Source organism: Podarcis muralis, chromosome 1, assembly GCF_964188315.1.
Source record: "Podarcis muralis chromosome 1, rPodMur119.hap1.1, whole genome shotgun sequence".
NCBI classification, from domain to species: Eukaryota; Metazoa; Chordata; class Lepidosauria; order Squamata; family Lacertidae; genus Podarcis; species Podarcis muralis.
In genome coordinates this window covers 132200925-132227252 of record NC_135655.1, presented here as the reverse complement: position 1 = coordinate 132227252, position 26328 = coordinate 132200925, and the positions used below count along the sequence as shown (strand labels likewise).

The window sequence follows — 26328 nt, the reverse complement described above, 5'->3', positions numbered from 1 at the left end:
GTGAAAGCAAAATTAGCAGCGACTTCCATGCAGTTTTTATAACTGTGGGGTGAATTCTTGTGAGAATAGTTTGACTGTTTTCGAGGTAGCATTTTACTTTAAGGGACAATGTGCTGCTGTGGGATGATGACCAAAGATGAAGACAGGCTTCAGAAGCAGAGAGGACAGTCCAAAGTGCCATGGAGGGCTGTTTGGAATAGTTAATGAGAAATCCCGGAGGTAGATGAAGGTCATTGGCTTTAAGCCAGAGAGTTTCCTGATCCCATAGTTCCATTTTGTCACCCAGAGCAGAAGAGGGGGAAATCATCCAGGACTCCCCACAACTCTAAGAAAGAAAACATAAACAGAGCAATGTCAAAATTAGTGGAGTGTGTCCCCAATTTTTCTGAAGGCAACAACAAAGAGGTAAGTTCAGAATTGGTTTTTGTATAAAGACAGTTCCTTGTTTGGCAATATGGTGGCAATATAATACTGGTGAAACCACAAAATCTATTTTTCCCCTGTCTAAATTAGTTTTGCAAGTCTGAGTTACTGGCTGAGTGTAAACATATTTGAATCACCTGTCCATGAGAAATTAATTTTGAAAACAGTTTTACAGGTGTACTGAAATTCTAACCCCATACATATCAGCTTAAATATACAGAAGAAAACTTCAATCTTCTATTAATAAAACCTAAGTTTAATATAACCAACAGCAAAAATCAAATTAAAAGGGAGAGGAGGGGGAAATACTTCTAAGTGTAAATGTTGTAAAAATTGAAAATACAATGTTTGGGGTAAACTTAATGATTTGACATGCAAATGCAGTGCTTTTGGAGGGAGCTTTCTTCTCAGGGTTTACCTGCATTTTTTTAAAATGAAGTGAATGCATATTACTTTTGCATGCTACTTTACTAGATTATAAGCCCATCTGCTCTTGGCTGGGTGTGTGGTGGAGAAGCTTCTTAGCAGCTTTGTTTCACTGAAACTCTTTTGCTTTATTCAGAAAAACACATGATCACACAGAGAAGGAAGAAAAAAAGGAAATGTCTCCTCTCTCACTGTGTCCTTCCAACCTTCTGCATAACATCACCATCATTAACCTGTTGTTTTCTCTTGCTGCCCAACGTAGATAACACACAAAACCTGTCCTGCCTCTATTATGTAGGGTAGAAAGGGTTGGATTGGATACAATCAGACGCCATATTGAATGCCAGACAGTGGACTGAACCTTTCAAAACTGCACTGACTTCAAAACCGCATGGATTTTTTTATTGGTTTCTTAGAATTCCCATGCAATACCAAGTACAAGGCTGCTGGTCAGTTATAAAATAGTACAAAAATATACAATTTTATTACATGCAGAGAATAATATGTGCTGAGAAACCAGAGAGAGAAGCTGAGGGGGTGGTGGTGGGAGGATGGGTTTTTCTTTTTTGGGCGGAGAAGGGGAAAATGGGGGGAGGGAAATGTGGATGATATATTTTTGATAAATTGTTATGTTGAAATCCCTAATAAAAATATTTAATAAAATAAAATAGTACAAAAATAGTCTGAAGCCATGATATAAAATTAACTAACACACCCAATAAACCCAAGAATAGTCTGAAGCCATGATATAAAATTAACTAACACACCCAATAAACCCACTAAATATACCGGTACCTTCATATCAGGCAGACCCACTTAAGCTTACAGGACTTTTTTGATTCAGCAGCACTATCCCTCGACAGTGCCAGCCCCCCAGTAAGGTAGCCCACTAGCAATAGGTGCCCAGTCTGATTTCCTTTTCTCGGCCTGCTCCCACCGATGTGTCTGTCAACTAGGATAAGGGGTATGGGATTCCCACTGCCTCATGGTGGTCTACTGGGAAACAGGGAAACATCTGGATTCCAAGTGTCTTCAGCCCCTCCCCCTCCCTTGCTCTCCCAAGCAGGCATGCATGCGCCAAATGAAAATAATGCACCTAATCCCACACAAAGCAAAACTAGCAGAACCAAACAGGAAAGAGATCTTTGGGTTGGAATGGATATCTCATTTGATGTTGATGTGAACAATACCTCAATTTAAATATGCAGCAGGAAAAGGCAAAATCCACGTTAGGGATCACTAGGAATGGGTTTCCTCTTTTTATTTTTTTAAATGTGACATGAGCATTTATTCACTTAAAAGAGTTGTCACTTTAAAAGCAAAATCCATTCTGAAAGACCTGCAAAGCTGCTTTAAGTTGCTTGTGATCCCACAACCAGCAGCCAGTCCAAAGAGCACAAATGGCAGGGCTACTTTTCCCTGAGCTCATTGGCAGGGGTGTGCGTGCGCTTCAGCCATTATGTACTTTGTGGTTCTTATATTGTAATTCTATGTTGTGAACCACACTGAAGTCTACGGATAACAACCCTGACTTGACCACTTGCACAATATGCACACGCATGGACTGCACTCTTTGATCAGTGGATTTGCTTGCTCCCTGAATAGTCTGAAGCCATGAGCATGAGGTCCATGCGCTCTAACAGGCTCTGCTCTGCACAGGTGATCGATGAGATTGCCAAGGCCATCTCTCAGACCGAGGGCTGCATGCTCCTGGATGTGGATGCAGGCCCTTCCACCAATCGGACCGTTTACACCTTCGTAGGAAGTCCTGAAGATATCATTGAAGGTGCACTGAACGCGGCCAGAACAGCTTTTCAACATATCGACATGGCAAAACATAAAGGTAATCAGAGTGAGATAAGTGTTAATCATAGAGAGTAAGACAGCCAAACAAGTTTTAATTGATGGCGCCTTGTTCAACTACTTTGCTGCCTTTCTCATACTCTGAGCAGCTTGTTTTGTCCTAGATCCGGAAGAAACTAGAAATGACCTGTGAGAGGCAACGTGTACCTATAAAGGAATGGAATTTGGGATCCCACAGCGCTGGGCATTTCTACATGCGAACTCTCTGGGTTCTGATAGTTAAGGTGGGGCCTATGGAACCAGTTTGAAAGATCAGCCAGGAAAACCACGTGGCCTTGGACAAGTTCATCCTTTTCTCCTTTCAGCATAACCTACCTTGTGAAGTTGCTGTAAGGATACATTGTCAGAAGCCAGAGTCAATAGTAGGTCGGTGTAAAAACACCAGTGTCAGGGAAGTTAACTCTGTGCAATGAAACCAGAACAGCTCAAACCCAGTGAGCCCAATAATTCTCCCCAGTAGATCTTGCTCCAATGAGTCGGTTGCAAGGGCTGAAGATCCCTGTCTTCCCCCAGCTCCCTAAGAGTCCACCTCCACCACGTCCTTCCCAAACAGCCTGAGACTTCTCTGCCTTGTCTGTCTTCGTTCTGCCCTCTTCATACTAGGAGACCAGGGGGGAGGGGAACTAGTTGTTCTCCTCCAGCCTCCTCCTCTGCCTCTGATTCTGGACTGCTCTCTGCCACAGCCTCTCTCTGTTCACTAAACCCTGTTGCCTCTTCAGGTTACGCCACCTCCTCCTCCCAGTCCGCTCCCTCTTCTCCCTCTGACCAGGCATCATCATCCCACTCCCTGGCTCTGAGCTTTCTTCCCCTGGGGGTTCCCTGGCTGGTGCCTCCCACCAATCCTCTGCACCCAGCCAGTCCATAACAACAACACAATTACTCTCCTGTGTGTTAGCCTGAGCTCCTTGAGTAAGTAACAAATAAACAAATGCAGTAAACAAATGCAATCAATCAATAAGTATTCACCTCTGAGCCTGAGAATCGTTTCCAATTTATTCCAAGTTACACAACCTTACAACAGTCTTACTTACCCAACTGTGGATTCAAGAGGAGAGGTCATGCGTCCCCGAAAGCCTGTCACTGAAACCCATAAATAGGAATCTTTAGGACGAAAATGTAACACAAGTCCACAACAGGCCTCAATACATCCTCCATCCGCTTCCTTCTAGTACTTTCCTGTCCTTTAGCAGGTTTCGGTAGCACCACCTCAGTTTCCTGTGCACCAGTGAAGCTATTATCCCCAGTACCAGGTGTTCTTCTGGTTCTTCATAGAATCATAGAATCATAGAGTTGGAAGAGACCACAAGGGCCATCGAGTCCAACCCCCTGCCAAGCAGGAAACACCATCAGAGCACTCCTGACATATGGTTGTCAAGCCTCTGCTTAAAGACCTCCAAAGAAGGAGACTCCACCACACTCCTTGGCAGCAAATTCCACTGTCGAACAGCTCTTACTGTCAGGAAGTTCTTCCTAATGATTAGGTGGAATCTTCTTTCTTGTAGTTTGGATCCATTGCTCCGTGTCCGCTTCTCTGGAGCAGCAGAAAACAACCTTTCTCCCTCCTCTATATGACATCCTTTTATATATTTGAACATGGCTATCATATCACCCCTTAACCTCCTCTTCTCCAGGCTAAACATGCCCAGCTCCCTTAGCCGTTCCTCATAAGGCATCGTTTCCAGGCCTTTGGCCATTTTGGTTGCCCTCCTCTGGACATGTTCCAGTTTGTCAGTGTCCTTCTTGAACTGTGGTGCCCAGAACTGGACACAGTACTCCAGGTGAGGTCTGACCAGAGCAGAATACAGTGGCACTATTACTTCCCTTGATCTAGATGTTATACTCCTATTGATGCAGCCCAGAATTGCATTGGCTTTTTTAGCTGCCGCGTCACACTGTTGGCTCATGTCAAGTTTGTGGTCAACCAAGACTCCTAGATCCTTTTCACATGTACTGCTCTCAAGCCAGGTGTCACCCATCTTGTATTTGTGCCTCTCATTTTTTTTGCCCAAGTGCAATACTTTACATTTCTCCCTGTTAAAGTTCATCTTGTTTGTTTTGGCCCAGTTCTCTAATCTGTCAAGGTCATTTTGAAGTGTGATCCTGTCCTCTGGGGTGTTAGCCACCCCTCCCAGTTTGGTGTCATCTGCAAATTTGATCAGGATGCCCTTGAGTCCATCATCCAAGTCGTTGATAAAGATGTTGAATAAGACCGGGCCCAAGACAGAACCCTGTGGCACCCCACTAGTCACTCTTCTCCAGGATGAAGAGGAACCATTGATGAGCACCCTTTGGGTTCGGTCAGTCAGCCAGTTACAAATCCACTGAGTGGTAGCATAGTCAAGACCGCATTTTACCAGCTTCTTTACAATAATATCATGGGGCACCTTGTCGAATGCCTTGCTGAAATCAAGGTAGGCTACATCCACTGCGTTCCCTTCATCTACCAGGCTTGTAATTCTGTCAAAAAATGAGATCAGGTTAGTCTGACATGACTTATTTTTCAGAAATCCAATCACAGCATTCCTTTCTAGGTGCTCACAGACTGTTTGCTTAATGATCTGCTCCAGAATCTTCCCTGGTATTGATGTCAGACTGACTGGGCGATAATTATTTGGGTCCTCTCTTTCCCCCTTTTTGAAAATAGGGACAACATTTGCCCTCCTCCAGTCTGCCGGGACTTCGCCTGTTCTCCAGGAATTCTCAAAGAAGACTGCCAGTGGTTCTGAAATCACATCTGCCAGTTCTTTTAATACTCTTGGATGCAGTTCATCTGGCCCTGGAGACTTGAATACATCTAAACTAGCCAAGTATTCTTGTACTATCTCCTCAGTTATTCTGGGCTGTGTTTCCTCTGCTGAATCATTTGCTCCAAATTCTTCAGGTCGGGCATTGTTTTCTTTATCGGAGAAGACTGAGGCAAAGAAGGCATTGAGGAGTTCAGTCCTTTCTGTGTCCCCTGTTTGCATTTCACCATCTTCTCCTCTGAGTGACCCCACTGTTTCTTTGTTCTTTGTTCTTCCTTTTGCTACGGACATACCCATAAAAGCCTTTTTTGTTGCTTTTAACCTCTCTAGCAAGCCTGAGTTCATTCTGTGCTTTAGCTTTTCTGACTTTGTCTTCTGACTTCTGTCTTCTGTAATGTTGTCTCCCTCAGGATTTAGTTTAAAGCTCTCCCAATCAGGTTCTTGTCAACCACCGCGAGAAGTCCTTTCTCCAGGAAGTGGAGACCATGGTCCAAGAAGCAAACCCTTTTCAGATGACACCACCTGCTGAAGGGTCTTGGGGCGCCGCCCGTCTTTCCTGTTGAAGGTTGGGGCTTGTATATGTGAAAATAGCAAGCACGGAAACAATGTAGCTGACCCCAGGACACACCTGTGTACTTACTAAACTTTTGTCCTCTTTAGTAACAAGATGATGTTACTAAAATACTGTACCAAACACTAGTATATAGGACAGATATCTCTGTTGTATTTCTAATGGGTTGTTTTGAGGCATAGGCTTGAATTTGTGGTGAGTAACTTTTTATCCTAAAATATATTCCACTTAATCGGTTACTCTTTCCATGAGATTCAATGACTCTTTGTATTCAAATGCAGCTTCTTGTAAAGTCCAGTTTTCTCTGTATTTTATATTCTCTTTCCCAAAATTGCTGTTTTCCTTCCTTCTGATTTCCTTCTGATTTCTGAAGGACTGCCTTCCTCTCCTAGGTGAACATCCTCGGATGGGAGCCCTGGATGTTTGCCCCTTCATCCCAGTGAGGAATGTTACTATGGAAGAATGTGTCCAGTGCGCCAATCTGTTTGGGAAGCGTTTAGCAGGTGAACTGCATGTGCCAGGTGAGTTGGGTTTGCAAGACAGCACCTGGTCACTCCAGGCCACCAAGTGAAATTCCTTCAAAAATCTCTGTTGGCCACTGTAATGTATGCCTTATCAACTAAATATCTGGCATGTGGCACCTTTAAGGTAAACAGCTGTGACCCATGGGGTGAGCTCCTGGAGAGCTGATTAAGAAGGGTGGTCTGGCTGAAGCAGGTAGTTTCAACTCTGGAGGCCCCCAGTCCTTGTCAAGAATAATGTTTGATTTGCCATTAACCCAGCTTGTGGCGTGTTCCTATATGAACATCAGAAGACAAAATAGCCACCTCTCTCCTCATTTAGTTCTCCCTTCTTCTTGTGGGCAGGTTTGTACCCTACATTGCCTTGATGTTTTGGCACATACGATTTGCACAGACATTCCAGATAAAGTGTGCTGGGGAGGTTGGATGGTGTCCACTGGACCCAGTCTCCATGGGGACATCTGCCCAGGGAGCCTATGCACACAGACTCTATATGTGCCATTGGTAGGGAATGTGTGTTATGAACCTATGCATGCTGGTCAATATCTGTGTTGGTTCCCTGTGCTATCACCTTTTCTGGGTAGTCTAACATCACAGCACAATGAAAATATCAGATTCTATCTGTCTGGTGTTAACTCGGAAGTAACTGCAAGGGTGGCTGAGTTTTTATCAATAGTATCTCTTAGAGTGGTGAATGGCACTATTTAGCGGGAAGAAACTCCAATGAAAATCCTTGTTATTACATATTTTTACATGGCTGCTTATTTGTATATATTTTAAAATTTTATATATGACTGTTTTATGATGATCTATATTTGTAATGCCTAATAAAGGTTCCCTGTGCAGTTAGGCACTCTGTTCCCCGGAGGCCAGGGGCAGGGAAGGGGCAGGAGATGTGACCCAAGCTGCCGCCACCACACAATGACTTTCTGCATTTGCTGAGTGGTGTGAGGTGCTCTGGAAAGCAGTGAGTCCCATGCACCATTGTGCGGCTGGAAGCTTCTTGAAATAACTCTGTTGCAAGCCAGCTCCTGGCCTGTGGCCATCTGGCTGTGACTAGCTTGTGTGGATGCAGCGTTTTTTGAATGACACCACAAGCCAGCATTCTCAGTAGGCATGTCTGGCTTATTTGTGTACCCCCAACGGCAATCACACAATGACCCAGCTAACCCCTGGGATGCAGTACACAACTCACAAGTTTCCCAGCACTCCCTGATTGGCACCAGCACCACAGGGCAGCAAGCTTGTTGCACCACAGAGTTCAAGAGGTGGGGCTGTCCACCTCTTGAACTCTTTTGGTGTGGCCCAAAAATACCAGGATTTTTTCCATAGGGAAATCACTGCCTATTTACCTCAAATAACTACTGATTTACAAGATTCCACTTCGGTTTTGAAACTTTTTAACCTTCTTATAACAAACCTTACCACTTTTTTTACATCACCTCCTCAAAAGGCGAAAGTGGCGCATTGCAGTGCTGGGGCCCCTTGGTTTAACACCTCTTGCAAACAAGCAAGATCCCTTCTTCGTTCCATCTATAATGAATACAAAAACTCTAATGCCCAGGCTCTACCATCCTCCTATTTACAAGCCAAAAGAGCATACAAACAGACTTTAAAGCTGGCCAAACGCGAGTGGTACCAAAAGCGTTGGCGAGCCTTGATTGCGGCCTCTAGATCCCGCAGACCACAGGAATTTTGGGCTCTGATAAACAAAAGAGGAAGGAAGTACCCACTGACGATTATCCCTGCGCCCACATGGGAACAATTCTTGAGTAAATATTTCTCCTTGGCAGAGGAATCCAACTCATCCACGGAATTCCGAGCCGACCATCTACCTTTGTGGCCCTCTACCGACCCAGACCTGATAATGGACTTGATATTAGATCTGAAAACGGGCAAAGCCCCCGGGCCGGATCTAGTCCCTGCTGAGGCTATTGTTGCGCAACTGAGGTGGTGGGCTGAAATTCTGGCCAAAGTCTTTGATAAGACCTTTGGGGCTTATCCCTAGGTCATGGAAGGAGGCCGTGATCGTGCCAGTCCATAAAAAGGGTCCCCCTGCTGACCCGGAGAACTATCGGAACATCAGCCTTTTGTCTATCATCGGGAAAATCTATGCAAAATTTTTGCTATCTAAGCTGTCCCATTGGGCAAACGACTCAAATTTGATTGGCCATGAGCAAGCGGGCTTTAGGAACAATTATTCGACCACTGACCATATGGTAATTATGTATCATCTTGCCAGAAAATATTCTGCCCCGAGTCGGGGGCGCCTATGTGTCGCTTTCATAGACCTAAAGGCTGCCTTCGACAGTATCCCAAGAAACTGTCTATGGAAGAAATTAGAGAGATGGGGCATAGATAGAAGACTGTTATGGCTTATAACCCAATTACACCACGGGTCGTCGGCTAGAGTGAGACTCACACCGGCGGGAAACCTATCCAACGAGGTCCCAATAAATAGAGGTGTGCGCCAAGGCTGCATTTTGGCCCCACTCCTCTTCAACTTGTTTATTAGCGATATGAAGCTCTTCCTGAATGAGTCTCAAGCCAACATTCATGCCCCCCGCCTAGCTGATTTTCGCTGCCCTCTGCTCCTATATGCCGACGATGCAGCGATCCTTTCCTACTCTAGAGTCGGTTTATGCAGAGCTCTAAAGATTTTTGCGGCTTATTGCAAACTCAACCATCTGGCAATTAATCATGGGAAATCTAAAGTCCTGGTCTTTACCAGGTCTCGGAAAACTTACAGCTGGAAGTTAGATGGAGTCCAATTAGAACAGGTTTTCAAATTTAAATACCTGGGAGTCTTTTTTCACTACAACCTAAGCTGGAAGCCACAGATACAGTATCTACTAAACAAAGGGAAAACAATACTTTATACTCTACTCCATTTTTTTGCGGCCGACGGAGCCTCCCACATCCCTTCTGCATTGAAGGTATACCACGCAAAAGTGGTTTCCACCCTCTGTTATGCTGCCCCGCTCTGGGCCCCAGGGTCCAATTTAACATCGCTGGGGACATTGCAGAATCAGTTTCTCTGTCACCTCCTGAAACTCCCCATGTGTGTGAGCAACGCAGCCATACGTCTGGAGCTAAGGATTGCATCATTGGAGACTGTTATCTGGAAGCGAGTCTTTGGCTATTGGCTGTCCAGCTGGCATAGACTTCCCGACCATTACCTTTTTCAGTGCCTCTGGCGAGACGACTTTGCCAATCCGTGGGTAGGGAAAATCCATGCCAAACTTCTGAGCATCGGAATTTCCCCAGCGGATTCCTTAAAGATGAACTTACGCTCAGCCAAAAGCCTTATCGAGCAAAGATTAGCAGACATTGAAAATCAACACAACCTCGCCAGGGGTGGGGGTGTCTGTTCCCCCAGGTAACATGGAACAACCCCACCACTTGGCCTTCCATCTTACATGTCATCTCTTTCATCTGTACCACACCGACTTGCATTTATTCGTGCAAGGTTCAATGTCCTTCCATCGAACCTGCTGAGCCACAGATTTTCCAAGGGTTTGGTGTCTCCGCTATGCGAGTGTGACGGGAAAACTGTTGAATCTCTTCCACATATAATGTTCAACTGTCCCCTACATAGCATAGCCAGGACTAAATTCCTGGGTCCTGCTTTACTGCGCTTGGTTGGCAGGCCTGTTGAGTCACACACCGCACTGCTTTTGCAGGAAACAGATCCTTCTGTAACTCTGCAGGTGGCGAGATTCCTGAATGCGGTTATCTCACACACAAAAACCACCAAACAACAACAACAACATCAAAAACTAATCGGACAGTTATGATGAGAGTGCATGTCGGATCTCGTCTTCAGTTTTCCTTTTTCTGTGAACCGTCCCTTGGAGCTCTCCGGGCCCCAAGCTGTTATTTGGCTCTGCTCAATGACCCTCCCTTGCATCGTGGTGTTCACCTTCTGTTGTCGGATATACCGGTCTTTATGCCTCTGTGCTTTTATGTTTGTACATACTTTATGGGCTAATAGCCGTAAATAAATAAATAAATAAATAAATAAATAAATAAATAAATAAATAAAGTCTCCTTTCCCCAGGGCCTCCCCAAACCTGGGACCAGGCCTCCTGCTCCCTCCTTTCCCCTGACTCTTGAGTCCTGCAAAACCAGCTTCTTTAGGTTGCAGCCTGGCAACTCCCTGACTGGACCCATGTGCTTTCTCAGTATATCTGCCTCTCTTTTGCAGTGTATCTCTATGGCAAAGCAGCTCTGAAGGAAAGCAGAATATCCTTGCCAGCCATTCGAGCAGGAGAATATGAAGCCCTCCCTGAGAAAGTAAGGCTACGTGTTGCTTGCAACAACAGCTGTATGCCAACCCTTAGATCAGCGGTCAGTGCCCTAGTCTGGGTAGCAAGGGAGGCATTTTAAGAAGGGATGCCCAGATTTTATTGGATGGAGCTGGTTTACGGTTCCAGCACAGCTGGCATAATGGAACTACCACAGCTGCAGCTTCAAGCTCCTGCTTACTGTTGTACTAGTTGCTAAAGTGTGAGCAAGTCTTTCCCAGTACTTGTGTGTGCACAGAGTGGAGACGCCCTCTCATTCCTGCTCGTGAATCATTCCTGCAATGGTCCATGTGGATTCTGCAATCATTGTTAGGTGTATTTATCCATGGCATTTGCATCAGATTTGACTTACAGATTCCTTTTAATAGAAATGAGAAGAACATTCAAAATACACATGGCCACTTGGGCAAATTTCTTTGAGCACATTAGCTCAGAATATAAGTTTCTACAGTGGTACATCGGGTTACAGACGCTTCAGGTTGCAGACACTTCAGGTTACAGACTCTGCTAACCCAGAAATAGTACCTCGGGTTAAGAACTTTGCTTCAGGATGAGAACAGAAATCGCGCAGCGGTGGCGGGAGGCCCCATTAGCTAAAGTGGTACCTCAGGTTAAGAACAGTTTCAGGTTAAAAATGGACCTCCAGAACGAATTAGAAGAAGAAGAAGAAGAAGAAGAGTTTGGATTTGATATCCCGCTTTATCACTACCTGAAGGAGTCTCAAAGTGGCTAACATTCTCCTTTCCCTTCCTCCCCCACAACAAACACTCTGTGAGGTGAGTGGGGCTGAGAGACTTCAGAGAAGTGTGACTGGCCCAAGGTCACCCAGCAGCTGCATGTGGAGGAGCGGGGAAGCGAACCCGGTTCACCAGATTACGAGTCCACCGCTCTTAACCACTACACCACTCTGGCTCTTAAGAATTAAGTTCTTAACCCCAGGTACCACTGTATTTTAAAGAGCTACTGAAAATACCAAATTGTGTTGATTTAATCTCAAGATTAAAAGTTGCACGAATAAATTCCAGTGCAGGAATCCCCAGGTGAAAGTGTTCGAAATGATTTTTCTGACTAGACTGAGGACCGTGCTGCTTTCCCTTTCACAGTCCTCACCACGGAGCCCATGCTCTCCTGGGCATGCTTAGTCCATGATAGGGCCCACTGACAAACCTGACAGTAAACACGATAATCATTTGCATTCATCATCACACATCACAGTTCTCAAGGTAACAAATACCTCTGGAGTGGGACACTGCCCAGCAAGCCCGCTGTCTGGCTCTGGGTCTATCTAACAGTGAAATTGTTATTATTACTGGAATATTACAACCCCCTCTTTTTCTTTGTTTCGTTTTTTTTAGCTAAAAAACCCAGAATGGGCTCCTGATTTTGGCTCTGCAACCTTTGTTCCAAGATGGGGAGCCACAGCAACAGGCGCACGGACATTCCTCATAGCCTACAACATCAATTTGCTGTGTACAAAGGAGCTGGCACACCGGATAGCGCTGAACATTCGGGAGCAAGGCCGCGGAAAGGACCAGGTATTCCTCTGTCCAGGGAAGAATTGGCTTGCAGATTCCCCCCTCCCATTGTAATCCTCCCACAATTCAGAAAAGGGCAAGGAAAAGAGAGATCTCCCCAATTTCCTCCCGTAACCGCTAACCCTGTATTACTCTTCATTTTTATCACACTACATGCATAGAGTAGGCTATGCAGGCCACAGATGATGGCAGTTCACTCATTGGTCACTGAAACTGGCAGCTTGCGCCAGAGCTGTCAGGAATCAAGGTCTGACAAGAAGCCTGAGGGATTTGAATCTTTTCAGGGTCTCCTGGGGAAAGACAAAAGTCCTAGGCTGGGAAGATGGAACCAAAGGAGTGAACTCTCCTAAGAGTGATTAGATTTTTGCTGTGGTCTTTTGGCCCCTACAATTTACAGCTCTTTCCTCTGCTTCTTTAAGGGTAGCTGATGAAGCAGACTCCAGTCCATCAGCCCTCATGCTATAATAATCTTTAAAGTGCCACAGGATTCCTTGTTGTCATTTGGATATGTGATGAAGCGAATGTATGAAGAGTCTCAAAACAGAAATATTTTGGGAATGCGGTAGGAACTTTAAAATCTGGTAGGAATATGATAGGAACGTTAGCTTTTGGCTGCTGGGGTTAAGAAGACAGGAAGTGGTTGGCTCCTGTTTGCCAGCTTCCCACCTTATTCTGTAGATGGTTGAAATTCTTGCTCCTGTTTGTCCTTTGTAGCCTGGGCGATTGAAGCAGGTGCAAGGCATGGGCTGGTACTTGGATGAGGAGAATATTGCTCAGGTTTCTGCAAATTTGCTGGACTTTGAGACCACGCCCCTGCACACCGTCTATGAGGAGGTCTGCAAGGATGCCCAGGTGAGCTGGACAAGGAGGTTGTGCCAGAGCATCCCAGAGATGACCTGAGCTAAGACCTTTGGGGTGAAATGTGTCGGGAGCAAGGAGTTGCAGCCCAAAGCTCTTGAGGCTGTGCCTTTGGCTCACTTTTATGGAGCTGCTCTCTAGTTACAGAAGAACTGATTGCAGCACAGCACACAAAGAGAGAGAGAGCTACCAGTTTGCGTAGACATTGGCAGCTGGGCTAAGAGCAGGGGATCTGGGGGCTGTCTGGCCCTTTAGCTCACTTCCTGCCCTCTGCTACAAACGCTGCAGAACAGCAGGCGAAGAGAGGGAAGGGACTGCTGCTCAATTGCATATGGAAGCCAAATATTCCCCAATATGGCACCAGAAGAAAGGGACGTCTCCCCTTTTCACCTGCATGGGGGTTTCTGCATGGGCGAGCTTTGCCTGTCCTCAAAGAGCCCTCACACAGCAATGACCACCTACGAGTCCGCAAGGGTTAGGGCTGGGGTTTCTGCTTGGCACTAAAGATACCAGACAAACGACCCCACTTCCAGCCATTCAAACCTTTCAAAACATGCTCGGCTTCTTATGAACTGGAAAAGCATCGCTTGCAGGCTGAGATTGCATTGGTTATACCTTCTTCTCTGAGTGTTATTTGAGAACATTTCTGTATTGAGAGTTTTGGGTTATTTGGATTATTTTCTAGTCTATGCAGTAGTGGGAACTTGCGGTGGTAGAAACTTAAGCGTCATTTGAAGAGTTGCATGTTGCATCTCTGCCAGAGACTTGTTGCCTTGAGCGTGTGTCTGGATCCCTGGGGTTGTGCTGGACTGCTGTCAAATCCCTGTTCTTGTTTCTAGGATCTCAATCTGCCAGTGGTGGGATCTCAGCTGGTGGGTCTGGTCCCCAAAAAGGCCATGCTGGATGCAGCGGAATATTATATTAACAAAGAAAATCTATTCATCCTTGAGGAGGAGCATAAAATCAGACTGGTAACCTACTTGAGTATCCTATGAAATGTATTGCTGTACAGTGGTACCTCGGGTTACATACGCTTCAGGTTATAGACTCCGCTAACCCAGAAATAGTACCTCGGGTTAAGAACCTTGCTTCAGGGTAAGAACAGAAATCGTGCTCCGGCGGCGTAGCGGCAGCAGGAGGCCCCATTAGCTAAAGTGGTGCTTCAGGTTAAGAACAGTTTCAGGTTAAGAATGGAGCTCTGGAATGAATTAAGTTCTTAACCCAAGGTACCACTGTAACAGGATTCTCCTTTTCCACACATACTTTCACTCTGTTTTCCAGCTGGCTTACTGTGTTTTTGCCTTACTATATAGTGAGAATGGTTGACATGTGGGAGGGATGTAGAGAACTCTGATGGCAACGGGAGCAGAAATTCCCTGGTTTTGCTTATTCACCCTGAGTGAAGAACAGAAATCAATTCAGAGAATATGATTAGTAGTAGCTGTTGCTGTTGTTGACAGTCTGCAGATTATACATAATTGACTACTTCTCCATTTGCATTAAATTTCCTTTGCATTGAAATAAATGTTGTGGAATAATGTAATAGTAACATAATAAATTATATAAAATTCTGCCATAGTGGATAATGAGACGCATTACAAGCTGCAGTAGAATGGAAGCAGCACTGCATGTGATAAACCATGAGTTGGCACCAGTCTTTTCCATGCCTAAACTGTGACCAGGGTTGTCCCGAGACATTTTGGCACCTGAGGCAAAACACCACCGCCTGCTGGGCCCCTGCTGTTCTTTTTCTGTGCCCTTGCTTTGGTATGGGGGTGGGGGAAGCAAGATTCCACAAGGACTTCTCCTTGAGGAAAAGTCCTTGCAGAGCCTCACTGCCCAGGGGAGGGGTGAGACACTGCAGGTGGACTGAGGCTCTGGCCAGCAAGCCGCTGCTGCGAGGGACCAGGAGGTGGCAGCAGCCAAGTGGGCTGGCGAGGTTCTGCATGTGGCTCCAGCTGCCTCCTTCCTTTCTTCCCCTTAATGGCCCATCACCCAGGCTATCACCTCACCAGGAAACTAGCCTGGCACTTCAGCCTGCGCCTGGCAAAAAAAAAATCCAATAACTATATGTATGGTATATTTTAATGTAGTTGTTATTTTTATTGAAATGTGGTGTGAATCTAGAAGCCTTTGAGTTGAAGGGCAGACTCAAACGAACAAATAAATAGTTTTTAAAGTAAAAGAAAGAGTGGGGGATTCTGAACAGATCTGAGAATGATTTCATCTGTTCTGCAGGAAGCACATTTTGAATTTTGATAGACACTCAGACTCTTGGGATTGGAAAAGATGGACATCTAAATAAATAAAAAAGGGGGTGGGGCAAGGATATGCCTGAGAAGTGGAACAGCTTGAAAGTTCTGTTTAGATTCATGGTGTGGGATGTTCTTACGCTTTTTTAAAGGAGGTACAAACACTTGTACAAAATAAATAGATCACACACACTCTCAAAATGGAGAGACAGTTTGTGGGATGTGGGGTGAACTGCCCTGTTTTATCAAGTAATTTTCTTGAAGATCTGAAACTCCTCCCCACCAATTCTGTATTCCCCAGATTATTTCAGTTTATGTTTAGTGCAGTGAATCTTTTTTCATTTTCCATTCTCAGGTAATCAACCGACTGGGGCTGGACTCTTTGTCTCCTTTCAATCCCAAGGAGCGCATCATTGAGTACGGATGTTTTCATTGTCCTCCTTCCGTTTTTTGTTTGTTTGCTGGGCACTGTACATTTGGCAAGCTTGGCTGGGTTGGGTGCAGGCCTACACCACAGGATGCTCCTGGAAGTCCACTAGCTTGTCTTACATCCCTTTCCATTGCAAACAGGACCATAGGAAGTGCTGGGAAGCTGTGGGCAAGTGAGTCTGGGGTTGGGGTGACCCATGTCCTAGCTTGAAAGGAAGGAAGCAATGGGCCACTGGCTTCCCTACATTTCATTATTTGTGTCAGTAAAATTCTGGTACCTGTGTGTTGCTCTTTGCTTCCAGAGATGCTCACTGGCAGTTTGAGGGTCACAGGAATGCCCAGCCCTAATCTGGGGGAGGGTTGTGAGGTTTTGAGTCAGATTTGACGGTTGTTTGCCCCACCTGCTTGAGATGTAATTAAACAGTTTCATGTGCCATCACATTTTCAAGGGAGTGAGTTTTGCTTAGAGAAAGAGACAAAGCAATCCTCCCTGCCCTTGGTTCACCAGGGACAATGCTAGCGAAAGGCTGTATTCTGCTAATATTGTAAGTGCTACTTTGAATCTTTACAAAAGAGTTACCATCCTACATATGGCAGAGAGATGCCTTCTCCTTCCTTGACTTTAGTTCATTCTGTCCTCTTGATGTACGTGAATGTGCTTTTCCTATGTCCTTCTTGTCTTCCGAAGGGATATGGTGCAGGATGGCAAAGAGAGCGGCTGCCTGATATCCTTGCCTCTTCACACTTTTGTGCAGAAAGTTGGTGCCAGGTCAGCTGCTCCTGGAGGAGGATCCGTAGCAGCAGCAATGTCTTCTTTGGTACATGAGCCACTTGTTTTTATTATGTTATATAGATTGCTTGTGCACCTTTCACATAAATCGGACAGGGCTGGCTTCCGAGTCCAGATGGGAGACTTGAATTTAGTCAAAAGTAGAGTGTAATCTGCATTGAGAGTATTGATATCACCTAAATCAGGGCGTCATCGGACAGTGCCATTTCTTCTTGCCCTATTCCCATTAAAGTTTCTCTTAGCCTCTGGGTTGGGAGGACTGGAAAAATCAATGTGTTTATTAATATTGCACATATGGAAACAGTAAGATGAATTAAAACGGACTCTTATTGAAATAAAAATTGTGCAGTCCAAAAATATGGTTCCGAAGCTTAACTTACAGAATTTGTTCTAAAACAGACACTCCAAATAATAATGTTCCCCAGAGTGGCAGGGGAAACCCAGCCAGATGGACGGGGTATTAATAATAATAATAATAATAATAATAATAATAATAATATTACATCCAAATAGTTGCATAGAATCATGTGCTTGTCTAAGCACAGGTACAGCCTCTTAGAAATATGAAATTACTTCAAACAGAGCAGAACACAAAGCTCTGACTCTCCCACAGCTTTCATTACAGCCTCTGAGAGAGAGAGAGACCATTAGCACATGTCCTTTCTTCTCTGGTGCTTGAGAACAAAGATCCAACTCCCACAAAATGGAGATTTGCAGCTGAATACTTATCATGTGATCTAAAGTTAAACACCTCGTCACAGAGTTGCTGAATACATTCTAAGTTAATTATCAACCCTTTAGGCTCTCTGCAACTCCTTTGTTTAACTACAGTGGAAGTTTACATGATATGCAGTTAGCAGTACACATACAGAGTTACTTTCCATTTCAATGTACAATTAAACAGTTATACTTTGCAAAAATCCCATGAAGCTGAAGTTGGTTACTGTTTCCAGTTCCTTATTTACACAAATGCACAGCTCGGTCAGAAAACTTTAAGTGAAGAATCAAAGCTTACTGTGGGAAGCACCTCTCCCCTGCCAGTTTCTCGTTTGGCTGCATCCAGCACATTATGCGAGAGGTGAACAGGAGATGTGGAAGAAGGGAGCACTTGTTGTATTTGATTGTTTCCATATCAGGACCCTTTAACACTGCTAAAGCATTGCTTTTCAGGAATCAGCTAGATGCAGAGTTTAAAATGGCGTTTTTTATTCTCCCCATAACACCCTCGGATGCTGATCTCCAAGATCCAGTGGGTTGGAGTGGTTACAGTGAGGGACTAGGATCTGGGAGACCAGGCTTCAAATCCCCCACCCAACCATGGAGCTCAGTGGGGGACACTGGGCCAGTCACTGCCTCTCAGCTTAACTACACGTGACCTTAGCCAAAAGGCTGAGAAGCCATCTCAGAGGGTTGTTGTGAAGATGAAATAGGGAAGGGGAGAGCCACATGAATGCAATACTAAACAAACAATCAATATATGTTTACTGAGAAGTAAGTTGCATTTGGCAAAGGTCCCACTTCTCCTGGCTTATACAAACCCATTCATTGGGTGTAAATTTGTTCTTAATTGTTTCATTTATTTTACTTCTAGGGGGCAGCGCTGGGCTGCATGGTGGGGCTGATGACCTATGGGAAGCGTCAGTTTGAGGATCTGGACCCAGTCATGAGGCGGCTGATTCCTCCATTCCATCAGGCCATGAAGGAGCTGCTCGTCCTGGTGGACACAGACTCTCTGGCTTTCAGCAGCTACATGGTGAGTGAGAGCCAGTGTGGTGTAGTGGTTAAGAGCGGTGGACTCGTAATCTGGTGAACCGGGTTCACTTCCCCGCTCCTCCACATGCAGCTGCTGGGTGACCTTGGGCCAGTCACACTTCTCTGAAGTCTCTCAGCCCCACTCACCTCACAGAGTGTTTGTTGTGGGGGAGGAAGGGAAAAGGAGATTGTTAGCCGCTTTGAGACTCCTTAGGGTAGTGATAAAGCGGGATATCAAATCCAAATCCAAACTCCTCTTTTTGACAGCGGAATTCCTCCTGCATTCTTTACCCCCTTGTTATCTTCCGCAACACATCTCTCCCTCTCTGCATTCAACAGGAAAGGTAATAGTTTGAGGATCGGGAACAATTTTTAATTATTATTGGTGATGTGATTTTATTTCAGTCACCTGGAATGGTGATTGGAATGACAAATGTAGAAAGGTAAATCCCGGGACAGGGAGGGATGGAAATGTGCTGCCACAAAGAGCAGCCTTGTCTTTACCAGAAGAAAATAACAGATGCAGACAACTGCTGGAGATGTGGGAGTACAAATGCGAACTTAGTACATATGATGATTAACTGCCCAATGATAAGATCATTTTGGTGCGAGGTGGAGATATATATAGCAAGAGTAATAAAAATAAATTGTTATTTAGGGGAATTGAATTGAATTCTAAATTATATACCGGAAACGTGGGAGATTAAAAAGGTAAAGGTACCCCTGCCCGTACGGGCCAGTCTTGACAGACTCTAGGGTTGTGCGCCCATCTCACTCAAGAGGCCGGGGGCCAGCGCTGTCCGGAGACACTTCTGGGTCACGTGGCCAGTGTGACATCACTGCTCTGGCAAGCCAGAGCCGCACACGGAAACGCCGTTTACCTTCCCGCTAGTAAGCGGTCCCTATTTATCTACTTGCACCCGGGGGTGCTTTCGAACTGCTAGGTTGGCAGGCGCTGGGACCGAGCAACGGGAGCGCACCCCGCCGCGGGGATTCGAACCGCTGACCTTTCGATCGGCAAGCCCTAGGCGCTGAGGCTTTTACCCACAGCGCCACCCGCGTCCCTGCGTATCGCGCCATACTAGAAGCAAAAAAACTTGTTTTGAATTGGAAGAGCCGCAAAAAGATTCCATTGAGCACATGGATTGATAATATGGACAGACTAGCGACATACGAACGAACTGCATGTCAACGCAAATTAAGAATGGATAAATATGAAGAAATCTGGAAGGAATATTTAAGTGATAAGGCGGACAGTGGTGGGAAGGAGAGGTGGCGAAATATTGTTAAAAAGGTGTAGTCATAGGTATATCAGTACTCAAATCTGAAATGTTAAATTGTGTTATTAGTGTTATTGTGGTTTTTGTTGTATGTGTTTTTTGTGGTGGTTGTTTGTATTGAAAAAATGATTTTTTTTTTTTTTTTAAAGAGCAGCCTTGTCTGTCTGGGTGCAGCTTGGGCCTTGTTCTGTAAACAGGTGGTTCTACGATGGGCAAAGTGGAAGATACTGGGAAGCAGCTCTCATAGCCTGAATACTGGACACAGTTAACTAAGTATGTTTTTCTCCCTTCACCTTAGGCTGCTATGAAGCTCCCTAAGAACACACCTGAGGAGAAAGAAAGGTATGTATCAATATCTCACTTTCCCATCTGTTTAACAATTATGGCTACTAAATAATCTTTTGTATGTACCTGGTTGCTGAATTTCCCTTAGCTCCTCTCATACATTTACAGGTACCTGGAATAAGCAATGGCTTCTACACCTGTTCAGAGTGATATAGCCACTGTTAGTCATGCTCAGAAATCAATGGACAATCAATAAAGCCTATATATTACTTAAAGCGTGTGATATATGGACATGTTGGCCTAAATGCTATGAAGAGATTCCTGCAAGGTCTTGCAGTTATTGAAAGAGAGGGTGGAATGTGGCTGCAGCTAAATGGACTCAGGGCAGCTCATTTTTGATTAAATATTACTTGAATGAGATCAGGCAGTTTTCACTGATTCTCTGTTCCCTGTGCACACAGCCTGCACCCCTCTCTCAACAGAGGATTTGGGGGAACCTCTGGGACAGATTGTGAGGTGACACACAATGGTGGCTGCAGGAAAAAGGAGAAAGCCACCCAGGTGGCGGGGTGCAAATGACAAAATCATTATTGTTATTGAAATGTTAACCTCCTCTCTCCCCTCCTTTCCGCTCATGGATCAAAGAGCCTTCCATGCTAACCTTGTGGGGCCTTAATTTAGGGTGGCATTAGCTTAGGGGGCCCAGAGTCCGTTGCCTTCTGAGCAACTGTCACCAAAAGGCTTGTCCAAATGTGTCTGTTAATTTTTAAGGTGTTGGAAGAGTGCCGCTGTTCCCCTCTGCAATGTGTCTTTTAGGTATCATTTCCTTGTTTGTGATTTCCAGTTGAATTTACTAGAAATATATTTGGTATATACCTACTTTTGTCTATTTATTCTCTTGCAGGCGGACAGCAGCCATGCAGCTGGGCCTGAAAAGTGCGGTTGGTGTTCCCTTTTCACTGGCAGAAAAAGTTCATTCTTTGTGGCCCCTTTTAAAAGAAATGGCTCAGCAAGGAAATATAGCCTGCAAATCAGATATACAGGTATAATAAGTATTTGGTGGATGAGAAGCATTCCTTTAAAAGGGCTGTGTACCTGTTTTATCTTTTTAATAGATCTTTTAGATATATGTGAGTAGTTTTCTTTCTATTTCCTGCCAACCTAGCCTAGCGGTTCGAAAGCACGTCAAAGTGCAAGTAGATAAATAGGTACCGCTCCGGCGGGAAGGTAAACGGCGTTTCCATGCGCTGCTCTGGTTCGCCAGAAGTGGCTTAGTCAGGCTGGCCACATGACCTGGAAGCTGTACGCGGGCTCCCTCGGCCAATAAAGCGAGATGAGCGCTGCAACCCCAGAGTCGGTCACGACTGGACCTAATGGTCAGGGGTCCTTTTCTTTTTCATTCTATTACTGCTTAGTTGTTTTTTAACCCCCCCCCCATTTTTAAACTGTTCTTATTTTATCTGTAAGCCACCTTGAGTCCCTTTGAGGAGAAAAAGTGGGGAATGAATGAATGAATGAATAAAATAATCAAATAATGTCTCTGTTCTGTTTTTTTAAAAAAATAATTTTAATTATATTTAGTCTAAAATTTATATTTAGTCAGGTTTTAATTTTATTTGTTAAAACCTGCCTGGGATTCTGTCAATGAAGGGCAGTTTAAGCTTTTAAATAAATAAATATGATACACTGATTACAATTTTTCTAAAGAAATAACTGTAGATTATATAAGAATTGCAAAGCATTTTGTATGCTAAAAGGTGCCTTAGACATGGCAGATAATTACATTTTATCACTGCTGTTTTGAAATTAGTGGTTTAAAACTGCAGTTTTGAAAGGTTCAGTCCACCATCTTGATTCAAAATGGCATCCCATTTGTCCAAACAAAGATGAAAATCTGCTCATTGATTTAAGGAGCCATCATGCAAAATTTGGTTACAATATCTTTAAGAGGTGTCCAAACGTAAAGAGAACAAACAAATTTCAAATATATATATTATATTGTCAGTTATACTGTGTGTGTAGATTTTTTGTAGACCTAAAAAAGAGTCCTTGGGCTGAAATGTGCTACAAGGAGATAGCATCTTCAGGCTACAGATGAAAGTTGCAATATCACAGCAAACCATAAAATATATAAATTACTATTTTTATCTTGTGAACCACCCTTACAAGAGGGTTGTATATAAATGTTAATACATAAATACCTACAAACATGGACTTGGGTAGCGCAGAGCATAATGGAAGCCTAGCCTTTTAAGTCCTTCTGCATGAGTTCCAGAATGTTCTTACCAGTTGCTGGTTTGGGTGGTTTTCAGTGGTTCATAGTGACCTGAATCTTTTACTGATGGTGTCAGGGGCTCAGGAGCAGAGGCACAGGAAAGGGAGGAAATAGAGAGCGAGGGGGAGGAATCCGAAGGAAATGTTAGCGATGACAGCGGCCCGAGGTCTCTGAGTCTTTCCAGCGAATCGGAAGATTCACAGAAAGGGGCTCCCATGGTCAGAGCAAGGGGGGTGCCTAGGGGGACACCCCAGGAAGAAGGGGCCAGAGGGGACTCAGAGAGCAGCAGTTGGAAATCAGGACCAGCTTCCCCACCAGAGCGCAGTAGGGGGGAGGAGTCCCAGGTATCGGGATCAGGCGGCTCACCGCCAGCGGGAGGAGAGGAGTCATGATTGGCCACGCCTCCATCGGAGAGCGAGGAAACGGTCAAGAGGAAGGTTGGAGGCTGGGCGCGCGCGCCAAGTTCAAATGTACAAGAGGGCGGCGCAGTTGGTAGCCCGGATAGGGAGCCAGGTCCTAAAGCCCGCCGGAAGGAGGGACAGGAGTCAGGGGGGTCAGCGTCAGCGTCAGAAGAGTCCAGAAAGGAGGAGACCCCGGGGGGCAGAAGGACCCAGAGGAGAAAGGAGAGACGGAAGAGGTGGAGTAAGGTTAGAGTCTTAAGCTGGTGTACAGGGGGTGGAGACTCAGACGGAGCTTCGCCGGTCTAGCTTCTAAGACGTAGAGCTGCGCGCTGCGGCTTGAAAATGGAAACTGTACTTCAATAAAGACTTTTGTACATTACTACCGGCTAGCGTTGGTCCTCTGTGAGCTGGGACCTGGGGACAGCTCTGACAGATGGTGTTTGAAGTCACAGGCCTCCTCTGTGTTCTTTGTCTACAGGTGGCAGCTAAAGCTTTAGAAGCTGGTGTGTTTGGTGCCTATTTCAATGTCGTCACCAACCTGAAAGATATAACAGATGAAGGCTTTAAGCAAAAGGTAAGAAATGCTCAGGCTTTCTGCTCCAGGGCAGTGGCGTAGCGTGGGTTGTCAGCACCCGGGGCAAGGCAAGTAATCTGCGCCCCCTAACCCGTGGATTTGCGCCCCCTAACCCGTGGATTTGCGCCCCCTAACCTGTGGATTTGCCCTAACCCCAGATGTTGCGCCCGGTGCGGCCGGCCCCCCCTGCACCCCCCACGCTACGCCACTGCTCCAGGGACTATGTTAACCTCTAGTTAAGTGCTGTGTCTCTGGCATTGTTCATACAGGCAAATCAAATATATTGATTTCAGTTCTCCCAATTTCTATTTTCCCCCAGTTTTAAATTTGCTTTTCCATATTTCCACCAATAGTTTACAATTTATTTCTCCCCCTCCCCCCCCCCCCAAATCCTCATGGAAATTCTTTAGCATTTCAGGACAATTTTATCTGAATATTCACATTTTTCAAAAGCAATTTCCCCTAACATATAATGTGTTTCTGTATGTTACTTTTACTAATACACACATACTTTACCCTAATATATGCATTTTGTGCATGCTACTTGACTGGAAAGCTGCATTGCAAAATTCAGAGAGCTGCAAATGCCAGAGGATAACTGGTGTTGGTCAGCTCTGTCTGTGCCATGAATGAGGTCAGGGACCAGAGTCCCTCGAGTCACATGGTCCACCCTTTGTTTGTACAGGCTTGGGTAATCCAAGGCTGAGCCTGGGGATTGTAGTCCTTACATGGGAAGGTTGGGTTATGGCTAGAAGACTCTGCCCCCCTGCACACATACTTCTCCCCAGGGCTGCTTCATGCATTTGTGCTTCACACAATTCTAACTCTCCTGTTCTGCGTAGGTGCAAGGGAAACTTTCCCACTTTTTAGAGGAAGCCACGAAAAGTACTGCGTTTGTGCTACATCATCTGGAGAAGCGGACAATGTGAATGATTCTTCATATCAGGAACTTCTTATCTATGGATGTATAAGAACCAGTTGTAGTATTGCCAGGTTGTATGTAGATCAGTGTTTCCCAACCTTGGGCCTCCAGCTGTTTTTGGACTACAACTCCCATCATCCCTGGCTAGCAAGACCAGTGGTCAGGGATGATGGGAATTGTAGTTCAAAAACAGCTGGAGGCCCAAGGTTGGGAAACACTGATGTAGATAGACATGCAGATATTTTGCCGAGTGAAATACCAGAGCAACAGTGCTTGTGATTTCTGTTCCACAGCTGCAAATGCAGAGTTCCATGTGCCCCAATTCTAGTCTTGCACATTGCTTCCTTGGTGGCAGCGTGGGGCTTGTTGTTCTTGGTAACTCCCTTGAACCAAAGTAGCCCCACCCACACCACTAGGATAACAGGAGGATGCATTATTCTGTGACTCAAAAAATATTTTTGATAACTTTCTGTGGAATGTTTGAGATCTAGAAGAGGGAAGGATGCTATATCTCAGTTGCTTTCAACAGTGTTCATAATGAAGTTCAGCTTGCTGTTGTGAGGACCAGCACCAAAGTTTCCAGCCTTGGCTTCTGGTTTCCAGTTGCCTTAATGGCACAGCTCCCACAAAAGCGGAGATTGTTAGCGAAGATAAACAAGGATTATTTGAGGGTAATTGTCCTTGCAAACTCCCCCCCCCCCGGGCCTGGGGGGAGTGAGCTTCACTCGCAGATTGTATTGGTACCTGGCTTTTGCTCCGACATGGATGTGAGAGATATCACTTCATTATAAATCCTTTGTTACATAACCCCCCCTCCCTTCTTCACTAAAGTAAGTGAAGAAGAAAGGAGATGGGAGTACAGATATAGATTATAATGTTAAACAGGATTGTGTGAGGAAAATATTAACGTTTGGAATAACTATAAAAAGGGCTTGGAGCCTCTGTGGAGTTAATTTTTTACTTGCCCCCTGATTGAGGGGAGGAGGCACTGGATTTTGAAGACTTGCCGGGGCTCTGGCGGGGCACCAGATCATTCTTCTATGAATAATTATAATTAATTGTTTCGAATGGAGGGGAGAACTTGGAGGCCTGCCAGGGTTTGGGCAGGACATTGGGTGACTCCCTGCTTGAAATCAAAAGTGAAATTTTGCAGCTGCATCAGAAGAGTTGAGAACAAAGAGAGACCTCTCCAGAGTAACTTTGAGTCAACGGAGCCGTAAGGCACAAAGGAGATCAGGAATAACTAATATGGACCTAATTTTTGATAAAGAATTAAAGGAACAATTGATGGAAATTAAAACCTCACACAGGAAGAAGAAAGGAGAACTTCACTTGTGAATATACAAATTACAGTACTATATGTGTTAATGCGAACTGAAGTTAATTATTGTAGCTGTGGTATAAGGGAGTGGATTGTATTTGGTCTGAGTAACAGTCTGGAGGACGAATTAAAGGAATAAGACTCTGAAGTGCAGCACGTGCGAAGCCACACAAAATTACAATTTGGCTATGTAATTGATTTGTATTTGAATTGGTATTGCTATTTGGTATTAATATAATATGGCACATATTGGGTTTTTGTAATTGAAAATTAATAAAAATTATTTAACAAAGTCTCCAGCCCTGGGGTGTAATTTGAATGGCAGACACATCTGAGATGCCTTTCTGTAAAGTGGGAATAAATACTTTCAAATTGCTCTGTGTTCTAGTAAATGCTTGTTATACAAAATATGTCCAATGTATCAATCAGAGCCCAACTTCATTGCATTGTGCTTGCTCTAACTCAGAAGCCGGTAGTATCTGTGTGTTGTATTGATCAGCCTAACGATTGGTTTTGCCTGGATTTACTCGTAATGATTTCCTTTCACAATAAAGCTATAAAGAACTGTGTTATATGCCGTGCCTAAAGTGAGTCATTAATAGATCCAGCTAGCACACTGATTTCTGAGCTCTGAAAGGACTTTCTTTCAGATGGAACCTCTCAGGTGGGCCCCAATGCCATTCTGAAAGAACGAGGGAGGCGTCCAGGATGAGTTCTGGCACCTCCTTTCCAGGAAAATAGCACTAGTTGCAAGCAAAGATGTTTCCTCGTCCTGTATGTGCAGCAAGGCAGCTGCTCT

At 44.9% G+C, this 26328-nt stretch overlaps 1 protein-coding gene across 1 annotated transcript; it reads left to right on the top strand.

Annotated features, from left to right (window-relative positions):
* Positions 1-250: 250 nt before the first annotated feature.
* Positions 251-26101, top strand: FTCD (formimidoyltransferase cyclodeaminase). Its single transcript, XM_028703246.2, has 15 exons — positions 251-405; positions 2509-2692; positions 6420-6548; positions 10756-10844; positions 12211-12390; positions 13105-13242; positions 14088-14219; positions 15856-15917; positions 16618-16747; positions 18311-18472; positions 20050-20093; positions 20941-21079; positions 23191-23286; positions 24129-24292; positions 24437-26101. Exons 1-14 carry the CDS (start codon positions 352-354, stop codon positions 24213-24215), a joined length of 1626 nt encoding a protein of 541 aa, XP_028559079.2. The 5' UTR covers positions 251-351; the 3' UTR covers positions 24216-24292; positions 24437-26101.
* The last annotated feature ends 227 nt before the right edge of the window (positions 26102-26328 follow it).